Source organism: Castor canadensis, chromosome 12 (assembly GCF_047511655.1).
Source record: "Castor canadensis chromosome 12, mCasCan1.hap1v2, whole genome shotgun sequence".
In the NCBI taxonomy this organism is placed as follows: Eukaryota; Metazoa; Chordata; class Mammalia; order Rodentia; family Castoridae; genus Castor; species Castor canadensis.
In genome coordinates this window covers 125748690-125774683 of record NC_133397.1, presented here as the reverse complement: position 1 = coordinate 125774683, position 25994 = coordinate 125748690, and the positions used below count along the sequence as shown (strand labels likewise).

The window sequence follows — 25994 nt, the reverse complement described above, 5'->3', positions numbered from 1 at the left end:
ATGAGAAGCAAGAGCCAGACATGTAAAAGTCTGACAGCAGAGTCTTCTAGCCAGAGCAAACACTAAGACAAACAGCACTAAAATAGGGTGGAATCTCCCAGTTGGAGGACCAAAAAGATGGCCCCTGTAGCTAGAGAAAAATGGACGTAGAGGGATTAGGGTTGAATAAAAATGGATTCTCAGAAGGTTTTAAGTCAGAGTGTTCGTTCTCTTGTGCATCTCTCTTTCTTTCTAAAGTGTCTATGGAATTCATATTTTTCAACAGAAATGCAAGCATAGACAGGTGTCACATGTGGAAGGAGGAAGAAGGAAGCCTTCAACACACCTTCTCCAGGTGAATTCTGGGTCCTGCAGAACACTGTTGCAAGCTACCTTCATTTTAGACATAAATTAATGAGGCCCCAAAAGGACAAGTTAAGAAAAAAAAATCCTTCCATAAAGGAAAGAGCTAGGATTTCTATCCGATAGACTTTGGTTCAAATCCCGACATAGTATGTTTAAGCCTTTTGGTGGAAGGAATGACTTCCACACGCTTTCATTTTGATTTGGCTCTGTGACTTACCTGTCCATAGAACTTAGTGACAATTACACTATTCAACTTTTGAGCCTCACCCTCAAAAGGACTTACAATTTCTTCTCTTCCCTTTTAGAACCAGTACAGCGGCCTTGTGAACAAGGCCAGTGTAGTATCCTTGAAGACAAGAACACATGCAGACAAAACCTCTTGTTACACTAGCTAAGAACCAGACACGTGAATGAAGCCATCAGAGACCAGCCGCCAGGCTAGCCCACCACCGATCAGTCTGTCAACTGACTGCAAATGCAGGAGTTAGAACAACTAATACCAAGGGAACAATGGCCAGCCCATCCAGTTGAGAATTCGCTACACGGCCAAATTACAAAAAGCAATCCAGGTGATTTGTCATTGTGCTGAACCACTGAGCTGTGGGGTGGTTTGGTGTGCAGTGACACACAAACGGTACAGAAGTCAGTTGTGTTTGCAGCATAGCCAACTTACAACAGGTGGCGTTGACGTTGAGATTGTGAGGCAGGTAGAGGCTGGTAAAACCAAGGGAAGGTGATTAGTAAATGCTGGAAGAAAGTAGAAAGAGCTACTTGGAGAATTTGAACATGCAGACAAACATTTTACTTTGGCTGGGAAAAAAGTAGCCTGTGTTACATGGTGACAGAACAATTGGCACAAATGTTGCTAGTGATGATTCAGAAATTAGAAAACGTATATTGCATTGTGGGTCTGATTAAGGAACTCTCTGGACAGAATGTTGAAAGTGTGAGTTGAGTGTTTTTATCCAAGAATAACAAGGTACTCTAAGATAGGAAAGAGCTAAAGAAGGATATATTTAATTTACTACACAAAGCTTAAGTAAATCAAAAGGGCCCAGAACTGGCTGAGTTGGAAAATAGAGCTATTCTTTATAATTAGTCCTCCTAGGTGGTAAAAAAAAACTTCTCAAAGTACCTTAGAATAAAAGTGTTTTAGTAGGTGAGATATGGTGGTGCACACCTGTAATCCCAGCTATTCGGGAGATGGAGACGGGAAGATCTTGAGTTCAAGGCCCATTCAGACAAAGTTAGCAAAACCATCTCTCAAAAACAAAATACAAACAAAAGGGATGGGAATGTAGTTCAAGTGGCAGAGAGCTTGCCTAGCCAACTTAGGCTGTGTGTTCAATCTCTACCACTGGAAAATACAAAAATAATGTTGCAGTAAGACAGTTTATTAAAACTTTAAGAAAGATTTAAGGCAGGTCCAGGTAGAATTCCTCACATATACAGTAGGAATTCTAAGATTTTTAAGGACATTGTATTATAGCAGCAAGACAGAGCTGAGATTGAACGACGTCGGTTCCAAAAATAATTAAGGAGGTGGAGTGGAATCAGCCCTCACTAGATATCTTTAATTGTCTTTATTTTTTAATAATTTTTTATTAGGATATGTTCATTATATGGGGGGGTTCATAGAGACAATTCTGATTAAACTTTTATTGTACATTATTTACATTGCCTCACGAGATTTTTTAAAATTAAGTTTTTAATGACATCACCATGAATTAGGACTAAAAGGAACAATTCAAAATAAAGACAGACCTTAACTTTTTATGTGCTGAGAAAGCTACTCAGTTGCCAACTTCGGCCTTCACTGGCCATTTACAGGGAGGGGTAAAAAAACAACTCTGAATCAATCAATTGCCCAGAAGGCAGAATTGATAGTAGAATGCTCTCTACAACCAGGGAGCAGAACCCTATTAAATACAGCCAAGATCGTGAGAATACAGATGTGGTTAAGTCTACCAGATCTTAAGAATTTTTCACCAGCACTCTTTGCTTTTTCTTTTCTTTTTTGGCACACTGGGATTTGAACTCAGGGCCTTCTGCTTGCTAGGCAGGCACTTTGCAACTTGAGCCACTCCTCCAGCCCCTGGGAGCAGAACCCTAAACCAGAATCATCCTCCATCCCTGGTGACAGGCCCCAAGAACATGTGCAGACTGAATTTCAAAACTGTTCTGGACCAGTGATTGCTGCCTGTTCTCTGTTTCATGTTTCTGAAAGACAGTATCTAGTGTGGTTCTCTTACCCTTGTCATTAATAGATAACTTATCTTTCTATTTCACAGAATGCTTAGAAAAGGAAAACTGAATTTGAGGAATCTCACATGCATTTGGACCTGATGTAGATCACAAGATCAGAGACGTTGAGCGCAATGCAATGATCCCATGATGTTTCAGGTGTCCTGGAAGAGGTGGATGCATTTGTCATATGAATGGGATATGAATTTCTGACACCAGAGGGCAAGTTAGGACACATGTAGGGGTGGCTGGTCATGCCTCCTTGTGAAATAGGTTTGCGATTCTTCTCATCAGTAAGTGGGTGGTATTTATCCACCTCTTGAATGTAAACTGACCTTATAACTTGCTTTGTTCTAGAGAATATCATGGAAATGACAGTGTGTACTTTGGAGTCTGTCTGAGGAGACCTTTCAGCTTCTATCTTGTCCTTCTGGAATGCTGCCATGTTGGGGACAAGTCCAAACTGGCTTCCTTGATGCTGAGATACCAGAAGGCAACAGAGATACAGGGAAAGGGCTCATCCATCCCAGCTATTATAGCAACCCCACCTGAGGTTCCAGATTTGCTAGTAAGAACATCTTGCCCATGCCCAGACATCCTCTGATGGACTGCAAATGTATGAATGAGCCCTGCAGACACCCTGTGAAGCAGAAGAGCTGTCCACATGAGCTCAGCCCAAATTGCCAATCCTAACTGTGAGCAAACATGATTGTGGTCTGAAGTCCTGGGTAATGTATTTACTTTTTGAGACAGTTACTTCACCAGAAAAAAATACAATCTAGTTTACAGGAATATTATTTAGATGAAATAAGATAACTTATGAAAAATATTTAGTCTGTATATTCTGAGCACTCAATAAATGGCAGTAGATAATGTGGATAATAATAGTAACTGTAGCAACAACAATCCACACTACTCAACATCTCTTACACACAGTGATCCAGAAGTGGCTTTGGATGAAGACTTGGAGTCACCCAGTACAAAGTTCCATTTTGTACATTACATCATCTCTCCTTACTTGTTAGTCTTTCTCTAGGGTATTTATTTACTGGGAGAAAAACACTGCATTTTAAAATCAACAATTCATTCGTATTAGTAAGTTATACCAATTTGTTCTATGATGTCTTAGGGGAAGAACCATAAATAAAACATGGATATAACTTATGAGAAGGCTGGTCTGGGGTCAATAAGAGGAATATATTTCTAAAATAGATCTTTGCATAACGTGAGCAGTCTATGCTACCTTAAAGATGTAGCCCATTCTTTGTCATAAAAATATTCGAGAACAGTTTACATTTTTTCCTTCAGGACCATAAACACATGAGCTTACCTAGTTGGGCCAGATGATATTTTCCTAATATTTTGTGACTCTTATTCTTGTTTTCTCAATAACCCTCTGCATTTTAAAGACTTATTCAACAACGTAAGTCTTAAAACATATTCCATGCATGCAGAAATTCCACTGCTTTCATTTTTAGAGAGATATAGATGCAGAACAGAAAAAAATAGGAGGTGAAAAATTTTAAATTGGCCTTTTCTCCTTTGATTGAGATCAATACCCAGAACAGCAAGTTGTTTTATGTGTTAACTTTCTTCTCACATAGCTGAGAAAATTCCCTCAATATGCTGGTGTCAAAAAAAATGTATTCATTTATTTATTCAACAAATATTTGTAAGCATTTATTAAATCCCTCCTATAAAATGAGCATTGTACAATATGGCATAAGGTTATATTTTATGGAAATCACTACAATCAGTACTTTGACTACAATGAAATAATGAGGATCTTTATGTATTTTTCGGTTTTTAACTTTCAGGGTTTTATGTTGAGAGAGACGATTATACATTTACCTGTTTCCTAATTGTGTAATACTTATTAGAACAAAATATATTCATATAAGATATTTTCTTACTAAAAATCAGTTACATATTTAATGGACATGATTCCTTTGCTATATAGAATATGTAGCTCTTTTATAGGACAATATTTACAGAGATGTAAACAGATGTAAACAAAATGATTTTATCTATTATTTTCTGTGAAGTCCAAACCATTTCCAGTATTCCCAGTTACACAAAGCACTTGTCTGTTTTGTCATGATAATGTAGCTTTAATCGTGCTTCACAAGCATCTTTTGATTTAAAATTGAAACCCAATACATATTTATAAAGAAAAATATTTTATGATCTGATTTTACATATGATTTTATCATCCTCATAAAAGTTATACAGACTATCAAAGAAAGCCATCTAGTTATTTTGGACACTCTTAGAAAGATTGATTTGGGAAGGAAGACTATCATTATAAAAGCCATCCTGGATGTTATTTAACACAAAAGCAAACACAGATCTTTTTACATTTGACATTAAAAGTCTGATCATTTACCTCCCTAAAGAAAGCACATAGTGCTTTTATACAGACTGCACAGTAAAGAATAATAATATTTCTGTTTACTGAGATATCAACTGGCATTTCACTGTGAGTCAATGGTCTGTTGCTGCCACAGCATATTAGACCTCAATCTGGCATCTACAAATGTCAAGAGTATAAAAAAAGTATAGGATGAAAATCAAAAGCATGTTCCAAACTCCCAAAAAAATAAAAAAAGGGAAACAAAGTTCACCTAAGCGTATTTGCTGTGGAAATCAGAGTAATATTCAGCTGTCAATCTAGAAAAATAAGGGAGCCACACTGTCAGTAGGACAGGATAATAAAGTCTCCAGCAGATGTTCAGGCAGGACTCTAATTTTTACTGAACTCCCTTGGTAAGCATTTAATTTCTTTATCATATGCAGTCTCGGCAGATTGTACTTCATCCAGACTGTATTGTGAAATATTCATATTTCATATGATAGCAAAAGTCCACGGACTGACCTTTGTCCTATTAAGAGTATCCAAATTTCAAATGTCAAGATCTAGAATTTTAATGCTTTTAAAACAGATTCTTGAATTGGCATAAGAAATTATCATAAGACTAATCTCAAATGGTATGCTATAATTTCACACAAATGTATACTACATATATTTTACAGGTGTATTTGTAAAAGGCTAAGGAAACACATGAGATCAAATAGTGTATGCTACACAACATTTCCTGAAAAAGAAAGCAAAGAAGCCTGTAATTATACATTCATCACAGGCTTAACAACTAAGTAGGGACAATATCAGAAAAAAATGTAGCTCTCTATAAGGCAAACTCATATAAAGGAGGTAACCTTTGGTGAACATGCATTATAGAAGTGAAAGGTGCCATCAGCATTTTTGTCACTACAATCTGCATACATAATGAAAATAGTCATTGAACACTAGTTTTGAACACTATCAAAATGAGTAAAGTAAGGCTTCCACAGAACTCCCCATCATTATGTTTTATGTTACAAATTTAATTTCATTTTTTCACAAATCCCTTCTTGAACAGATGTCTGAATGGACAGGTTAAATTCAAGTGGGAGGTATGGAAGTTACTTTTCACCTTAATTTCTACTGGTGGCAACTGCTTCTGGGTTACTTAAAAGACACTGTATCACAAATCAATGCATGTTACCAACTGCATGTTTCTGATGAATTAGAATTCAATTTTTGCAAGAAAACAGCAAATTCAAAGCAATAACTTTTTTGCCATAATTCTTTATACCTGATTAACCACCTATTTCTGTTTACATATATGTACTATTAAGTAGCATAACTAATATAGCCATGAAATGCTATCTGAGACCCTCCAACAGATTAAACATTTGATTACAGCTTTTTAGTAATTCTCAAAAGACAAATATATTATTAATATTCTACAAGACTGAAAAAATTGATTCATGGTCTTTTAAAGCTGAATCTAGTCTATTCCGCTCATTGTTACACTTTATTTAACAGAAGTTTTTCTAAATATTCAATTTAGTTGAGAAAAATGACCTCCCTTTTGATATTTAAATATAAAAATCTTCAAGAAATTTTTTCCCTGTGCTGATTTTTCTAACTTTTGAGGATTCTCTGGTTCTTCTTGACCACATTTACACATAGCACCTTGTAAAGCTGTCAGAGTGAGACAGCTGTAATGTTTTAGCCATAATAAGGCCAGTTATTGATCCTAGTAGGAGAAGAAAGTGGGAAGGAATGTGCTTAATGGGGCATGCTTGCTCTCTATTATTTTCTTTGCCTAAGGATAAGGCTAATTTAAATAATGATACTCTTTTCTTAGTCACTAGGATCACACATTCTTATACATTAAGTATTACTAACTTCCAGTTAGTACTCAATACACTGAGTGGCTTGGCACTCAAAATTTTATTGATTGATAGTCCTCAAAATGTTAAATCCTGCTGCTCTTTTCTAATCAAAACCATACAGAGATGCCACTTTTACTGCATGAATCATACTACTTGGGAGACTTCATTTCTCTGCTTTGTCTTGTGTACTTTACAGAATATAGTTTATTTTGTTCTAGGCTTGTCCACTGCTGAGTACAAAGTCACATCAAATTCAGGGTATATGTTTTTTGGGAAAAGTTTCTGGATTCAAAAATTCATGGAGAATCATATTATCCATATCTACAAATTATAGTGAGAGATTCTTTTTTGACATGAAGTAGATCCCGGGATTTTGTGCAAACAAATCCATTATCTTCCTAACATTGAATTGAAATGTATGTGCACATTTACAGCCATCCAAAAATCATAAAAAATGTCAAAAATAAAATTAAAAATAAAACTATCATATAATCCAACAATCCTTCCTAGGGTATATATCCAAGGAAATAAAACTGATATGTCAAAAAGACATCCGCACTCCCAAGTTTGTTGCAACAGAAACATCCTAAGTGTCTGTCAAGTGATGAGTGGGTAAATAAAATGGGCAGATACATGCCATGGAATACTATTCAGCCATAAATACAGTGAAACCTTGTCTTTTGCAAGAACATGGATGGAATTGGACATTGTTAGTTAAGTGACATAAACCAGGCACAGAAAGACAAGCCGGGCATGATCTCAGCTATGCCTGGAAGCTAACAAAGGTGGTCTTACAGAAGTTAAGAGTAGACTGCTGTTGAGCCAAGGCTGGGGAGAGCAGGGGAGGGAAGGATGGAGCAAGGCTGAGTAAAGAGTACTGCTGCATTTACACAGAAGTGTGCCATCCCACAGAATGGTGACTGTAGATACAGTGATGTACCACAGATTCCAAAAAGCCAGGAGAAAAGATTTTGAAAGTATTTATCATGAAGAAATGATTATTTGAGGAGACAGATATGGTCAGCCTGATTTAACACTAAACAATGGGGATTCCAAGATGGTGGCTAGAGGGAGGAAGCAGAAAGCGTGGTTCCTAAAGTAAAATCTTGGAGAGATGCTGGAGATACACCTTACAGGAACAACCACTGAGAAGAGGAAAAACTTTGACCCCTCCACACCTCCAGCCTGCGCAGAGAATCTCCACTTTACATTAAACGGAGAAACCAGGAGGGCTCCCAGGCCACCAGACGCCAGTGCCCAGACGGCTTGGGAAGACGCGGACCAGGTGAGCTAAGCCACATGCGGTAAATCCCACAGACAATCCTAGGCCAGATCAGCATAGCCCCCTGGACAGACCAACCCCCACCCTGGGAAAAAAGAGAAACTGAATAATAAGCAATAAGAACAAAAAAGACAGATAGCAAAGAGGGCAGGGCACCCTGAGTGCAGAAGAGGGGGAGGGGAAATCCCTCACAACAAGCCGGCTGGAGAAGGCAGGAGCAGCAGCACACGCCCAGCAATCAGGAGCGGGAAAGCTTGTAAAAGTGCCGGGGGGAGGAAAACTCCACAGGAGAGGGGGGAAGGCCCACTTCCCATGTGAGCTGTAAATAAACACGCAGGCCTGAGAAAACGGGTGCAGTGTCACCTTCCCCAGTGTGCTTGGAAAGGGGAAAGCCTGTAGCAGAGGCTCCCACACGGGAGAACTCTGAGTAAACAAAGCCTGCAGGGCCAGGTGAGTGCTAAGCTCACCCCTGAGATCTGCATAAATAACGCCTCCAGCAACAGCAGGCTGACAGCAGTGGGCAGGCAAACCAGAGCCGCAGATACCATTCTCAGAACTGTCTCCAGACTCTTTCTTTTTCCTCTCTCCCTACCTTTGATGAGAAAACAACCGAACTACACCTGCATGCTGAAAAACTTACTGAAACAGTATTGCATTTGAACTTGGAACATTTTGTGGGTTTATTTTTGTTTTTTTTTGGTTTTTTTTTTTCCCCTTTGATGAGACAACCACAGAACTACTTCTGAGACACCATCTCCAGGATTGGAGGCTGAGGGACTAACACCAAAATTATTAAGACTCAAACTTTATTGCATTTGAAATTGGAGATTTTTTTTAAAAAATTTTATTCATTGACTTTATTTATTTATTTTTCTCAATCCCCTCTCTGTCTCTCTAATGCCTGTTCAACTTACTGTTGATCAGTACACTATCTCTCCGTTTATAGCTTTGAAACTTTTTGTTTGTTTGCTTTGGGTTTTTTTGTTTACTTGTTTTTCCCTCTTTATCTTCTTTGCTTTCCCTCTCCTCTCACCCTTCCATTCTAAATATCACCATTGTTATTATTACAAGCTAGAAAATACCTAACCGCACACAGTACAGGGACAATAACAACACCAAGGGCAATGAGGGGAAGACAGAAAAAACAGGGAAACCAGTTTCCTCACAGCAAAAAATTAGTACAGGGAACCAGAGAAAAAGAAAACAGGTACTCAGATCCAGACTCCAACAAAATGAAGATAAACTATGCCAAAGAAACCAATGAAGCTCACAAGAACAATCTAAAAGAAGAAATACTGCAGGTACTCAATGAGAATTTTAGAGATGATACTGGATAGGGTCAACCAAAATGTACAGGAGACACTCAAGAAATTCCAAGACAACAAAAATAGAAAATTGAAAAAGCACAAGAGGAAATAAAAGAAACCATAGAAGCACTGTATAAACACCAAAGTGAAACAAAGAACACGATTAATAAAGAGATAAATGAACTCAGGACAAAAATAAACAACATTAAAGGGGAAATGACCAAGGATATGGAAAACCCCAGAAAAAAGAATGAAACAGAATTGCAAAACAAAATGGGAGGCCAATCCAGTAAAATAGAACAAACAGAAGACAGAATTTCAAAACTCAAAAATGAAATAGTAATTAAAGGAAAAACGGAAGAACTATTAGTTAAACACCTGAAAAGCTGTGAAAAGAAAATGCAAGAACTCACTGACTCCATCAAAAGACCAAACCTGAGAATCATGGGCATTGAAGAAGGAGAACAGGTGCAAGGTAAGGGAATGAGCAATATATTCAACAAAATAATAACAGAAAATTTCCCAAATCTAGAGAAATCTATTCCCATACAGATGCAAGAGGCCTCCAGAACACCAAACAGACCAGATCAAAATAGAACTACCCCACAACATATCATCATTAAAACAACAAGTTCAGAAACTAAGGAAAGAATATTGAAGGCTGTAAGAGAGAAAAAATAAGTAACATACAAAGGTAAACCCATCAAAATCACAGCAGACTTCTCAACAGAAATATTAAAAGCAAGAAGAGCTTGGGGTGAGATCTTCTGGGCACTGAATGAAAATAACTTCAACCCCATGATACTCTAACCCAGCAAAACTATCATACAAAATAGATGAAGCAATAAAAGTCTTCCATGATAAGCAGAAACTAAAACAATATGTGACCACAAAGCCACCACTACAAAAGATTCTTCAAGGGATTCTGCACACAGAAAGTGAAACCCAACTTAACCATGAAAAGACAGGCAGCACCAAACCACAGGAAAAGAAAAAGCAAGACAGTAGAGAGTAACATCAAGTTAGGTACACACAGTCAAACCTTCAAACAACTAAGACAACTAAATGACAGGAATCACCACATACCTATCAGTACGAACGCTTAATGTTAAAGGACTTAATTCACCCATCAAAAGGCGCCGCTTGATGAAACGGATTAAAAAGGAAGATCCAACAATTTGTTGCTTATAGGAGACCCATCTCACCGACAGAAATAAGCATAGGCTTAGGATGAAAGGCTGGAAGAAGATTTACCAAGCCAATGGCCCCCAAAAACAGACAGGAGTAGCAATACTTGTCTCTGACAAAGTAGACTTCAAACCTACATTGATCAAACGAGATAAAGAAGGACATTCCATACTAATAAAAGGGGAAATAGACCAAAACGAAATAACAATTATCAACTTATATGTACCCAATGTCAACACACCCAATTTCATCAAACATACCCTGAAGGACCTAAAAGCATATATTAACTCCAACACAGTGGTCATGGGAGACTTTAACACCCCATTATCATCAATAGATAGGTCATCCAAACAAAAAATCAATAAAGAAATTCTAGATCTAAAATATACAATAGATCAAATGGACCTAGTTGATGTCTACAGAACATTTCATCCAACTTCTACACAATATACATTCTTCTCAGCAGCGCATGGACCTTCTCCAAAATAGATCATATCCTAGGGCACAAAGCAAGCCTCAGCAAATATAAGAAAATAGAAATTATACCATGCATTCTATCTGATCACAATGCCATAAAACTAGAACTCAACAATAAAAGTAAAGACAAAAAACATGCAAACAGCTGGAAACTGAATAACTTATTACTTAATGCACAATGGGTCATTGATGAAATAAAAGAGGAAATTAAAAAGTTACTGGAAGACAATGAAAATGAAAACACAACCTACTGGAACCTATAGGACACAGCAAAGACAGTCCTGAGAGGAAAGTTTATATCCATGAGTGCATATATTAAAAAGACTGAAAGATCCCAAATCAGTGACCTAATGATACATCTTAAACTCCTAGGAAAACAAGAACAAGCAAATTTCAAAACAAATGGAGAGAAATAACAAAAATAAGAGCTGAAATCAATGAAATAGAAACCAAAAAAACCATACAAAGAATTAATGAAACAAAAAGTTGGTTCTTTGAAAAAATAAACAAGATTGACAGACCCCTGGCAAACCTGACTAAAATAAAGAGAGAAAAAACTCAAATTAGTAGAATCAGGAATGCAAAAGGGGAGATAACAACAAACACCATCAAAGTCGAGGAAATCATCACAGACTACTTTGAGAACCTTTATGCAAATAAATTAGAAAATCTTAAAGAAATGGACAGATTTCTAGATACATATGATCATCCAAAACTGAACCAAGAGGATATTAATCACCTGAATAGATCTATAACACAAAATGAAATTGAAGCACAAATCAAGAGTCTCCCCAAAAAAGAAAAGTCCAGGACCTGATGGATTCTCTGCTGAATTCTATCAGACCTTTATAGAAGAACTGATACCAACCCTCCTTAAACTGTTCCACGAAATAGAAAGGGAAGGAAAACTGCCAAACACATTTTATGAAGCCAGTATTACACTTATCCCAAAACCAAGCAAAGACACCTCCAAAAAGGAGAACTATAGGCCAATCTCCTTAATGAACATTGATGCAAAAATCCTCAATAAAATAATGGCAAACCGAATTCAACAACACATCAAAAAGATTATTCACCACGACCAAGTAGGCTTCATCCCAGGGATGCAGGGGTGGTTCAACATATGAAAATCCATAAACGTAATAAACCACATTAACAGAAGCAAAGACAAAAACCACTTGATCATCTCAATAGATGCAGAAAAAGACTTTGATAAGATCCAACACCATTTCATGACAAAAGCTCTAAGAAAACTAGGAATAGAAGGAAAGTTCCTCAACATTATAAAAGCTATATATGACAAACCTACAGCCAGCATTATACTTAACAGAGAAAAACTGAAACCATTCCCTCTAAAATCAGGAACCAGACAAGGATGCCCACTATCTCCACTCCTATTCAACATAGTACTGGAACTCCTAGCCAGGGCAATTAAGCAAGAAGAAGGAATAAAAGGAATACAAATAGGTAAAGAAACTGTCAAAATATCCCTATTTGCAGATGACATGATCCTATACCTCAAAGACCCAAAAAATGCTACTTAGAAGCTCCTAGACACCATCAACATCTATAGCAAGGTAGCAGGATATAAAATCAACATAGAAAAATCATTAGCATTTCTATACACTAATAATGAACAAACTGAAAAAGAATATATAAAAACAATTCCATTTACAATAGCCTCAAAAAAAAATCAAATACCTATGTGTAAACTTAACAAAGGATGTGAATGACCTCTACAAGGAACACTATACACTTCTGAAGAAAGAGATTGAGGAAGACTATGGAAAGTGGAGAGATCTTCCATGCTCATGGATTGGTAGAATCAACATGTTTAATGCAATTCCCATCAAAATTCCAATGACATTCATTAAAGAGATTGAAAAATCTACCATTAAATTTATATGGAAACACAAGAGGCCACGAATAGCCAAGGCAATACTCAGTCAAAAGAACAATGCAGGAGGTATCACAATACCTGACTTCAAACTATATTACAAAGCAATAACAATAAAAACAGCATGGTACTGGCACAAAAACAGACATGAAGACCAGTGGAACAGAATAGAGGACCCAGATATGAAGCCACACAACTATAAGCAACTCGTATTTCACAAAGGAGCTAAAAATATACAACGGGGAAAAGACAGCCTCTTCAACAAAAACTGCTGGGAAAACTGGTTAGCAGTCTGCAAAAAACTGGAACTAGATCCATGTATATCACCCTATACCAAGATTAACTCAAAATGGATCAAGGACCTTAACATCAGACCCCAAACTCTAAAGTTGATACAGGATACAGTAGGAAATACTCTGGAGTTAGTAGGTATAGGTAAGAACTTTCTCAATGGAACCCCAGCAGCACAGCTACTAAGAGATAGCATAGATAAATGGGACCTCATAAAACTAAAAACTTCTGTTCATCAAAAGAAATGGTCTCTAAACTGAAGAGAACACTCACAGAGTGGGAGAAAATATTTACCAGCTACACATGAGACAAAGGACTGATAAACAGAATATATAGGGAACTTAAAAAACTAAATTCTCCCAAAACTAATGAACCAATAAAGAAATGGGCAAGTGAACTAAACAGAACTTTCTCAAAAGAAGAAATTCAAATGGCCAAAAAGCACATGAAAAAATGCTCACCATCTCTAGCAATAAAGGAAATGCAAATTAAAACCACACTAAGAGTCCACCTCACCCCTGTTAGAATAGCCATCATCAGCAACACCACCACCAACAGGTGTTGGCGAGGATGCAGGGAAAAAGGAACCCTCTTACACTGTTGGTGGGAATGTAAACTAGTACAACCACTCTGGAAAAAAATTTGGAGGCTACTTAAAAAGCTAGACATCGATCTACCATATGATCCAGCAATACTACTCTTGGGGATATACCCAAAAGAATGTGACACAGGTTACTCCAGAGGCACCTGCACACCCATGTTTATTGCATCACTCTTCACAATAGCCAAGTTATGGAAACAGCCAAGATGCCCCAGCACTGACGAATGGATTAAGAAAATGTGGTATCTATACACAATGGAATTTTATGCAGCCATGAAGAAGAACGAAATGTTATCATTCGCTGGTAAATGGATGGAATTGGAGAACATCATTCTGAGTGAGGTTAGCCTGGCCCAAAAGACCAAAAATCTTATGTTCTCCCTCATATGTGGACATTAGATCAAGGGCAAACACAACAAGGGCATTGGACTTTGAGCACATGATAAAAGCGAGAGCACACAAGTAAGGGGTGAGGATAGGTAAGACACCCAAAAAACTAGCTAGCATTTGTTGCCCTTAACGTAGAGAAACTAAAGCAGATACCTTAAAAGCAACTGAGGCCAATAGGAAAAGGGGAACAGGTACTAGAGAAAAGGGTAGATCAAAAAGAATTAACCTAGAAGGTAACACCCACGCACAGGAAATCAATGTGAGTCAATGCCCTGTATAGCTATCCTTATCTCAACCAGCAAAAACCCTTGTTCCTTCCTCTTATTGTTTATCCTCTCTCTACAACAAAATTAGAAATAAGGGCAAAATAGTTTCTGCCGGGTATTGAGGGGGTTGGGGGGAGGGAGGGGGTGGAGTGGGTGGTAAGGGAGGGGGTGGGGGCAGGGGGGAGAAATGAACCAAGCCTTGTATGCACATATGAATAACAAAATTAAAGAAAAAAAGAAAATCAGATAAAAAAAACAATGTATTCATGTATCAAAACATCATTTAGTACCTTACTAACATGTATCAATACATTTTATGTATGTTTTATGTGTCAGCTAAAACTAAATATGAAAAGCAAAACCATGAGGAGTTTCTGATTATTAAAAGAAATGCCACCTTTACAGTGTTTATATTTCTGTTGTTTCCTAGACAGTACATGAAACGTACATGTCATGCCCACCCCTCTACCTATGGGAAAGATGAACGAGAGGAAATGAAAGTCTAAAAGGTATAATAATAGGTCTTGATGAATTGTTTAATAGCTAATATCCTGTTCAAAAAATTTCCATTCTATCCTATTTATATTGAGATATTTCAACATGACTTCTGTATTTTCTTACCTTATCAAGAGAGAAAGTTTTGGTCAGAGCAAAACCCCATCCAGCTTCAAACGCTCTTCGGATCATGGCTGCACTGGTAGCGGGAGTGGCGCTAGCAAGACCAAAAGGGTTTGTAAACTTCAATCCAGCCATTTCCACACTAATGTCCACCAGGTCAATGGGGGTGTAGAAGAGGGGCAGCTCAGGTGTGGCAGAAACTGACACTCCATATTGTGACTGCAAAACACAAACGGCCAATCATTGATCTTGTATCACTGCTCAACCGTCCACATTTAGTGTTCACAAAAATCTCAACACAGCATTGGAATTAATACAGAGTACATGAGTCTGTTTCCTCAGTGAAAACCAGCCAAAAGTCAGTTAGCAGTGAACCAAATTCATATATAATTATTATCCTTTTCAAATTAAAAGACAGTACAGCAAGGATTAACAGAAAAAAAATCAATTAAACAAACAACTCAATTTAAAACATACTGAGATTCAAACACAAAAGGGAATCATTTTATAATTTATCACTCTGGTTCCATTAACCCAGCCTTTTTGTGCTAAATTTATGAAAATGTCTTAGTGCACAGAGATATGGGCAATGACAAGTTGGGAGGCCTGAATTCAATTTCCTATAATCTAACTACAGGTTATGTGATTTTAGGATAGCCACCTATCCTGCCCCTCTCTTTTCTTCTCTATAGCTTTTAGTATAGCTGTAGGAATACTGGTTGCCTAATTTCCTACCTTGTAGGGACATTGGGAAAATTTAGGAGTTCAAAAGTTACAGGGAGATACCTATTTTGGAAAGTGGACCTGTACTCATGTTCCATAGGGGAGTCCGTTTGTACAGCCACCGAACAGGTATCAGACAGTGCGAGTTACGATCTTCAGTTGGCCCTTAAAATTGCACATTTACCTTTGTTTAATGATCACTGCTGTAATACTGGAATATAGAAATGATTTAATAAAAACACTTATGCACCGAACCTGGCCCTCTGAAGCACAGGGTGCTTGCTCAATGTTTGTTCTCTCTCCCACTCTCCCTCCTTCCCTCTCTCTCTCTCTCTCTCTGTCCCCCCTCCTTTCTTCCCTTCCTCTCGTCTTCATTCTTCTGTTCCTCTCTCTGTGTTTATCTCTGAAAGACAAAGAATACTAAAACCTAAAGGATGAATTTCTTAGGCAAAGTTGTTTTTAAACGGAGAGGGCTATTTAATTCAAAAGTAAAACTCCCTTCTCTTGTTCATCATCTCTCAAAAGAAAAGTTACTTGAGCAGAACTTTAATTTAGTAGGCATGTGCCTTGTGTTGATAAAGGTTTCCATGACTTGCACAGAAATTATTTCTAACCCTCTACCACTTATAAGGCAAAGCAAAGTTCACTTAATACTGAAAATTCACCCAACTTACCAATTCAAAGGTGGTTGTGTACTCTGATCTTGCACAAAGAAAAAAAGTACCTGATGGTGTCTGAGCTTCAGCTGTAGGAGGCACTTTTGGGCTGGGGATATGCTGAGTTTTAATCAGCCTCCCTTCCCTCCCTCTCTCCCTTTCTTCCTTCCTTCCTTCCTTCCTTCTTTCCTTCCTTCCTTCCTTCCTTCTATCCATTAAACCCAAGTACTCATGCATGCTAGGCAAGCGCTCTATACTAAGCTACATCCCCAGCCCTCCAAGGAACATATCTCAGTCTGGACGAACACTTTCTCATTGGAGTATTGGGCAGTCTGATTGTGTCTTTCTGTTCTCACATGGAATTGTAACACTATTAAAAGTATTATAAACAAAGACACAAGCAGGAATATGGGGAAATGGGGGGGGCGGATTTGAGGTGTGTGTGTGTGTGTCCACGTGGGCATTGTACAAGACGGAGGTAGAAGAAAGCCAACCTTGATGTTGTTAATTTAGCTCTGTGTACTCAGACTTTAAAGTGAAACAAACAAGTTTTAGGTTTGGCTAAGGAAGAAGATAGGGACACTAGAGGTTAATGCTGGAAGAATTTGGAGGTGCTTTCCTAGCATACAGAACCTCCCTAACAACATTGGGCACTCTTGCGTGTGATGTCAACAGTAGAAATGCAAATGTCTCTGTGTACTTGCTGAGGTGAAATGGCAATTCGTTTCTTTTCTTCCTACAGCTGTACATTGATGTGTCTGATATGTTCGATCTTATAGACGGATTTTGGTTTGTTCATAATTCTAGCTATGCATGGCATAACAGGCCAAAGAGGGAAATTTGTATCATGTGTGTTATTCAACTTGTATTGCTTGATTTATGCAATTATAAGTAAATAAAATATCCTTAAGAAAGTTACTTCCTTAATACTTAGAAAACAAATGATTTGGGCAAACTTTGCCTTAAGCTTCAAAACAAAAACAAACTAAAAACCTACACACATACACCAAAGCAAGCAACAAGTAACAAAGTGTAAACTTTCAAAGACAGAGGGAGCTCTTCTCATAAAACATATATTTTACTTACAAAAATGCTACTGATAAATACATGTATCTGATGAAATCCAAAACCCTCACATTTAAGAAGGGCCTGTGACCTGTGTTGCGTTGTCTTCATGGCTCTTTGTCACAGAGTGGTGCTATAATGACCACGACACTGTGGCTGGACCAGCCTCATAGTAACCCCTATTTTAAAGTGTGCCTCCTTTCTGAAGTGTAGAAGACACTCCCCCCTGCAGCCTGGCCATGGGAACTTGAGCATCTCAAGTCCCAGCTCTTACCACAGGCCAATTTTCCCCAAATCCCAACTGCAACCTCTTGAGATTTCCAAAAGACTTCCACACCTTTGGATCTGGATGCCCTGCCTTAACTTCAAACTCAACTTCAAAGTGAATTGAATTGAATTCCATTCTAGAAGAGGTTTTCAATTTCAGATAACACTATTTTTCCAGTCATTCAATAGTGTCAATAAATACAGAAAGTTATGTTGCACAACACAAATCAGTTCCCTGAGAACCACTGACTGCTACACGAGCTTCAGAAACCACACAGATGGACTGGGATGTAGCTCAGTGGTAGAGTGCTTTCTTAGCATGTGCGAGGCCCTTTTGATCCCAGCACCAAAAAAGAAAAGACAAAACCCAAAACAAAACAAAAAGAAACCATACAGATGCAAAGAATGTTTTGACATAAAAGCAGAGTGAGGTAACACAATCTGTAAATGCAACATTTTCAGTAAATATGCACATGTATTATCTATTTGCCATGTCTCTGTTTATTCTTCTATCACAAAAGGTATATGAACTAGACTCATCTCTCAGAGTAGAGATATTAGAAGATCTTTAATTTAAAATTTTTTACTTACTGTAATTTTCATATTCTTAGTAACAATCACAAATTAATTTATATGAAGCAAACAGACTTAAAGGAATATTAAAACAATTATTTAAATTTTAATTTTTGTTATAAGTTGGAAATTTATAATTGGTACAAAGTGCCACTATGATTTATGAATGCAATGTGGAATAATTAAATCAAGCTATTCAACATAGTGGTTTTGAAATAATAACGTTTTATTATTAAGTGTGTTGATCATGCCATATAATATATAATAATATAATAGATTTGTTTGCCTAAGATTCTATTTCCTTGGTCACCATCTCCCCACTCCCCCCACCTCCACCAAGCCTCTGAACTACCATTCTGCTCCTCTGAGTTGGGATGTTTTGGATTTCACTTGTAAGAACACTTGCTTAGCATACTGCTTTCTAGTTTCATCCAAGTCATCTCAACAGCAGGATTTCTTTCTTTTTAAAGACTAGAGAACACCCATTGTGTATGTGTATCCCATTTTCTTGGTCCACTTATCAGTTGACAGACACTTTGGTGGGTTGCATAACTTGGCTATTGTAATGAGTGCTTCTCTAAGTTTGGGATTATAGATATCTTTCTGACTTAGTGATTTCATATCTTTGTGGTAAATATCCAGGAGTGGAATTGCTACATCAACATGGTGATTGTAGTTTTAGGTTACTTGAGGGACCTCCATGCAGTTTTTCCATACTGGTTGCCCTAGTTTCCATTCCTAGCAGTGTATACAGGGCTCCGTTTTCAGCATCTTCATCAACATTGGTCACTTTTCACTTTGGTAGTAATAGCTGTTTGACAGATGTGAGATGACATCTCATTGTGGTTTTAGTTTGTATTTCTCTAATGATCAACAATGTTAAGCAATTTTTTTCGTATCTGCTGGCCCTTTGTATGTTTTGTTTGGGGAAATGCCTACTTAGGTCCCTTATATATTTTTCAGTTGCGGTTTTTGTTTTCTCAGTTCTGCAGTGTTTAATCTCATTATATATTTTGGGTATTAACATCCCAACAGATGTATGAGCTGTCATTGTACATGGTGTTTCCTTTCCTGTGCTGGACTTAATACTTTGATATGATCTCATGTGTTTAGCTTTGCTTTTGTTGCCTGCACTTTTAGGGTCAAACTGAAATCACTTCCAAGACCTATGCCATAAGCTTTATCCCTATGATGTCTTCTTCAAGTCTGACAGTTTCTGGCTCCACATGTAAGACTTCAATTCATTTTGAATTGGTTTTTGCACACAGTGTGAGATAAGTATCCACGTTCATTCTTCTGCCTGTGGATGTCCAATCGCCTTTCTTGAAAAATCGGTTGCCAGACATATGTGTGTTCATTTCTAGGGTCTCTAATCAATTCCGTTGGTCAATGTGCACATTTTTGCACATATCATGCTTAAAGCAATTTTTGAAAAGAAACAATGATACTCTAAAATTCACCAAGTAAAGGTCAAGTTAAAGAGCCTGCTTGTTAATCTCCAGCACAGATGGTTCTGAATCAACCTTTTCAGTTAGATTATTATTATTAAAAGTTAGTATATGGAACTAGAATGCTTGAAGAGATCATCTTCTTAAAAAAGCTTTATTTTACAAAGAAAAATGAAGGTCAAAGGTCATTAAGTAGATGTCTCTAAGTTAGAGAGACAAAACTGCAAGGCCACAGCTAAATGTATTTTTTTCGTGTGTGTATTCTTAGCTAATATTCTTAAGCCACCCCTTGGAAATAGTATGTTTCAACCATTCCTCCTCAGCCATTTGACTGTTCAACATGTGTGATAGGGAAAACAAAGAAAGACACTCAAAAGAAAAGGAAGCCAGGAGCTGGAGATGTAACTGAGAGGTAGTACACCTGCCTAACATGTACAAGGTTTTTGTTTCCATCCCCAATATCACAGATGGAGTGGGAAGAGGAGACTAAAGTCATGAAAAACTGAAATAGGTGTTGTAAAAATGTCAAGAGAAAGCTAGATGTTCAACTTCAAGAGTATAAAGATAAGGAGTAACATTTTTTCTTCAGAAGCCTTTGCCAGACATATGAGTCACTGAAAACAAGAGGAATATTTAAAGATCCCTTTTGCTTTTCCTTTTAGATTCTTTTAAAAAGACTAAAGATTTCAGTGATTTTAAAGTATTATTTTAAAAAGTAACTCAATGGCTCAGATTATGAGAGGTTTCAAATTTATATGGCTAAATTTAAATTTTCTCATTTCATTTTCATAAGTAAATGTCTTAAAGGTCCCTCACTAGCTGTAGACTAAAGCTTCCTTAGTATTGCATAATCCCAGTTTTGATCAAGAATCTTCCTCCACCCCCAACCTTTCCAATTGTCATCACTCCCTGGCAATACCTTTTGCTTCAGTTTATTGAACTGCTTACAATTTCGCCAGCAAAACAACATCATTAATGTGTCTATGCATTTCAGTTTTTTCTTCTGGCCTGGAATATTATTTTCTGCCTGGTTTTCATGCTATGAAAATTCCAATTAAGCCTTCAAGAGTCGGCTCCACTGTCATCTCCAAAAGGAAACGTCTCTTACTCCTCATGCTCGGTACTTGTCTGCTTACATACGTGCATGTCACTCTTCAGGAGATTTCAGCACCTAGCATAAGATTTGGCAGAAAGATGATCAAAATATTTATAGAATTTATTAGAACATTGACCTTGGGTACTTAGCCTTGTTTTTGTATCAGTTTCCAGTAAGGTGATAATCACTGTATATGAAATGTTCATTAACTTTATTTCAAATTTACAAAAGTCTATTATTCCATGATTTTTAAAGAGAAATGCATAAGAATAATCAACATGCCATGATCCCAATGTATAGACTCTCCAAAGAGCCACCTAGTGGAAATGGTAAGTAACTGCTCTGGTTATGAAGTACCATGTAAATATATGTGTATTCTAGCATTCACTTACATGAAGGGATATAGAGATCCAAAATTTCATACTTTTGCTAGAAACCTGTTTAAAATAATGTAATTTTTACAAGCATTGATTTTTTACTTCAAGCCTTGGACTCCATTGTTGGAAACTAGAAGAAATTAGACTCAGATGGTCATTATGAGGTACAGAAGATATCATGAAATTCAAGTAAGAACACAAGTGGTACTCCAGGAAGGGTTAGAAATTCCCAAGAAACCAACCTCTCCTCTCTGTCCTCCTCTTCTAGGTGCATATACTCTCTGCCAGTTGTCTTTCTCTGCTTTTTTTCCAGTGTCGTTATTTTATTAGTCCAATCTACTCATTTTCTTTTTTCTTTCATTTATTGAAGGTACTGAGATTTGAATTTAAGGTGAAGAGCATGAAAAATTCTGATGTCAATATCATTAATCCTTCACACTAATTACATTAGAGTCTCTTAGAGTAGTCTTACAAATCTCTTCAAGGGAATGCACTGTGTGCCAAGGGGTGAGCATCTCTTCTTTGGTCATATAAATGTTGTTGAGTGTAGTGGGCGTGTTGAACTCAGGGACTGGAACTTGGTAGGGAGGAATTCTACCACTTCTACCATGCCTCCAGCCTCTTTGGCTTCATTATTTTTGAGATTGGGTCTTAGCATGTGCCACTGCACCCAGCCGTTGGTTGAGATGGGATCTCATGAACTCTTTGTCCAAGCTTGTCTCTAATGGCAATCCTGATCTCTGCCTCTCAAACCCAATTTTAGATTCTCAAGCAATATGCAAGTTTGACCATGATTGTGGTAAATGTCTTCCTTATTCAACTAAGTGAATACTCAGTGTCTGTTCAAGAAAACAAAGCATCATTCAAGCTAGGAAGACACTCAAAGGTCTGTGACAGGGCTCCTACCTCCTGATAAAGAATCATTTCTGACAAGCATCACCACATTGTCTAAACATGAAGGTATACTGAAAAAACAGGATATTTAATTCATGTTCAAAATCAACAAGACACTTGCCCATACACCAGCAATATTATGCCACACCCAGTATTAGGGATTTTGTATTTATTCTGTCCTTTTAAATCACTCTTCAAAACAGACAATAGTCTCCTTCTGATTATGAAGAAACTGACATTCAAAGAAAGTACACAGCTTTCTGCTGTTGCTGAAGGTAAGCAGCTAAAACCTGGTGGTATGACAAGACCTGATTCCATGCATATACACACGTACATACATATGAATATACAATATATACACACACTCACATACATACATTGTCAGTACTGGGGTTTGAACTCGTTATTTGTAGATAGGGTCTTGTTTTTGCTCAGGAAAACCTGGACCACCATCCTCCTGTTTACCCTTCCCATGTACCCGGCATGACAAGCAAACACCATCACATCCACCCATTGGTTGAGATGGGGTTGTCTCATGAATTTTTTGCCCAGACTAGCCTTCACTTGCAATCCTCCATCTCAGCCTCCCATGTTGTTGGTATTACAGACTTGAGCCACCGGCACCAGCTCCTATGTTTATTCTTACTAAATTATATCCAGCTGCCCATTCTTACCTAAACACTATTTTTCTACAATCAGAAACTAACTTGAAAATTTTTCATGATGGTTTGACAGACAAACATAGAGCACTTATACACATGAACACTGAAGATCCTATCAAAAATGAACAGCAGAGCAAACAAGCCAATGACTAATTTGAGAATAGAAGTAAAAATGTAGTCTTAAACTATAATGGTTTCTTAGTTACCATTGCACTGTTATCCTTTCCACTAGAATCTTCTGTTATACGTGATTGGGTCATGGTATTTTAGCAGACACATTTGTGCTGTCATTGGGAAAGTAACTGACATTATCATTTGATCCTAACTGCACTCCCCACAACTTTCTTTAAAAGATAGTTTTTAAGAATAAAATATGAAAAGGGCTCCTAAAAGTAAGACAATGGCAAGTGTTATGCTTGATCGCAGATGAAAATATCACCATGGTATGTCCCATCCAAACTGCTATCATCAAACAGCTTTCACTTACTCATTTCATTGAAAGTCCATCGTGATGTAACTACAACAGACTGTCTTGGTGTACGGCTGCTTTGGAAGCATATATTGTGAAATTATTTTCAGGCAAAGAATAAACAACATTGTGTATTTACTTGTGGTTAGCTAGATTAATTCATAGACTGGATTAAAATGCATCAATTAATTCCAGCTCAGTTACTTTGCCCTCTGAAGAAACATCTACTGAGGGGAGGAAACATATAAAGTAGAAATTAATTTGGATTAGCTGCTTACATGATGGAAAAGCCTAGGTCCGGTAATCACAATTATAATAACATAAAATCAGATTTCAATTTTGAGAAATTACTATTTGTAATGAAAAATTTAAAAAAGATAAGAGGCTACAGAAAATTTCCTACAAAGTAATGATCCCATTTTATTCAAGTCTTTAAAGAACTATATTCGTATTGCTCTTGAAAAGGTATTTGTAACCTTAGTGTAGAATAAGGCTAGGCAATTCAGTGACAGCAGGTCAAACCCAAGTGCTCTTCCTCCATCTAAATGGTCCTCACCTCCATCAGCTGGTTAGAAACTTCAGGTGATATAATGTAACATTTCACTGTCCTTTAATGTCAACCAGATACTATTCCTGTCTTGGATTTTCCTGTTTGGTTTAAGTCAAAAATCTCTGTGTCATTCTTGTAAGCTCTTTTCTTTCATTTCTCATTTCTGTTCTGCCAGGAATATGACTTTTATAATATGTCTATTATCGTCATAAACACTATCTCTTACTGGAACTATTTCTTACCAGCTTCCTCATTTTCCTGAGAAAGAGAGAGAGGGGGAGAGGTTGAAAGGGAGGGAGAGGGAGGGAGAGAATCTTTCAAGTTTCTTTACTTTGTCCTAGAGCTGCCTTTTAAAAACACACATTTGATGTGTTATGCCCCACTAAAAACTTTTCATTAGTTCCTCATTATTGTCTTAATAATGCAACTTTATGACAGTCTACATGCCCCTTATTGCATCCCTTGGTAACCACCAGGTTTTCTTTGATGCCTTTGTCATTTGTTCTCTTCTATGCTTTTAGGTACACCACGCAGTATGTACTATATTTTATTTTAGCACCATGTCTTCTAGGTGCTTCATATGTGTTATCTCCAATGACAGGATTTCCTTCTTTTTAAGGCTAAACAGTATTCCATCATATGTATGTACCTCAGTTTCTTTTTTCCACTCATCCATTGATAGACATTTAAGTGTTTTCTACATCTTGGCTCTTGTGAATAATGCTGTAACGAATGTGGGGATGTTGATATATCTGATTTCACCTCTTTAGGATGCATAGTTAGTAATAAGATTGCTGGATTATAAAATGAGTGCATATATTTTTTTGAGACACACCCATACCATTTTCCATAGCAGCTATGTCATTATGTAACATTATTACCGAGTGTATACAGGGTTTAAGTCTCTTTGCAACCTTGCCAAACTAATCTTTTGGATATTTCTCTAAAAAATAGTCATCTTAGTAGATGTCAGATGTTATCACTGTGTTTTTTTATTTGCATTTTCCTGGAAATATCAGTAATTTGAGCATCTGTTCATATATCTGTTGGATATTTGATTGTATCTTTTGGAGAAATGTCTATTCAAGCTTGTTGCCCATTTTCTTAAAATGAGGTTGTTTTTTCACTATAGAACTCTAGGTTGCTTATGTATCTTGGAAATTAACCCCTTGCCAGGTACATGGTTGCAAGTATTTTTTCCCCCTCTAAACAATACATTTTCATTCTGTTAATTGGTTTGCTATGGAGAAGGTTTTTAGTCTGATATAATTCAACTTATCTGGTTTTGCTCTTCTTGAATGGACTTTTAAAGTCATATCTGTGAAGTTATTGCAAATATTAATGTTATGAAGATTTTCATAACATCATGAAACTCCTAGGAGTTTTACATTTGCAGGTCCTATTGCTCAGTCTTTAACTCATTTTAGTTCTTCTGTCCATGTTAGAAAATGATGATGCAATTTCATTATTTTGTATTTGGATATCCAGTTTTACCCACATGATTGATAGAACACACAACCCTTCCCCATTGTGTACTGATGACATCTGTAGGGAACATCAGTTGACCGTATAAGACACAAATGCAGATGACATGGGCTCAGTATTCTATTCCACAATCTACATGTCTGGTTTTGATGATCTTGTTATTGTTTTGCTTTAGTTTTAGTTTTTTGAGACAGGATCTCACTATGTATCCCAGGTTGATCGTGAACTTGCTATGTAGCCAGGCTGGCCCTAGACTCATGATTCTCCATTGCCTCCACTTCTCAAGTGCTAGGATTATAGGAATAAGCATAATTTTGTTTTGCACGTTTATTTTTTATCAGTACTATATTGTTTTGAGTACTGTTGCTTTATAATTTTTTAAATCAAGAAGAATGATGATTCTGTCTCAGTTCTTTGTGCTCTTCCAAACAACTTTTGCATATCATAGAAATTTAAACTTATTTTTCATAATCTGTAAAGTTAGGATTTTGATTGGAATTGCATTTAATCTACACATTGTTTGTGGTAGCATGAGCTTTAGTTTTTTCAATCCTTGAATATGGAGTGCCTTTTCATTAACTTCTATCTGATTTAATTTCTTC

At 37.1% G+C, this 25994-nt stretch overlaps 1 protein-coding gene across 4 annotated transcripts in view; it reads right to left on the bottom strand.

Annotated features, from left to right (window-relative positions):
* Positions 1-25994, bottom strand: part of Dpyd (dihydropyrimidine dehydrogenase) — a 798376-nt gene that overhangs the window by 358015 nt on the left and 414367 nt on the right. For all 4 annotated transcript variants that reach the window (XM_074050934.1, XM_074050937.1, XM_074050935.1 and 1 more), the window contains one exon: positions 15131-15346. In XM_074050934.1, the coding sequence (XP_073907035.1) occupies positions 15131-15346 (216 nt within the window). The remainder of the gene's footprint in view (positions 1-15130; positions 15347-25994) is intronic.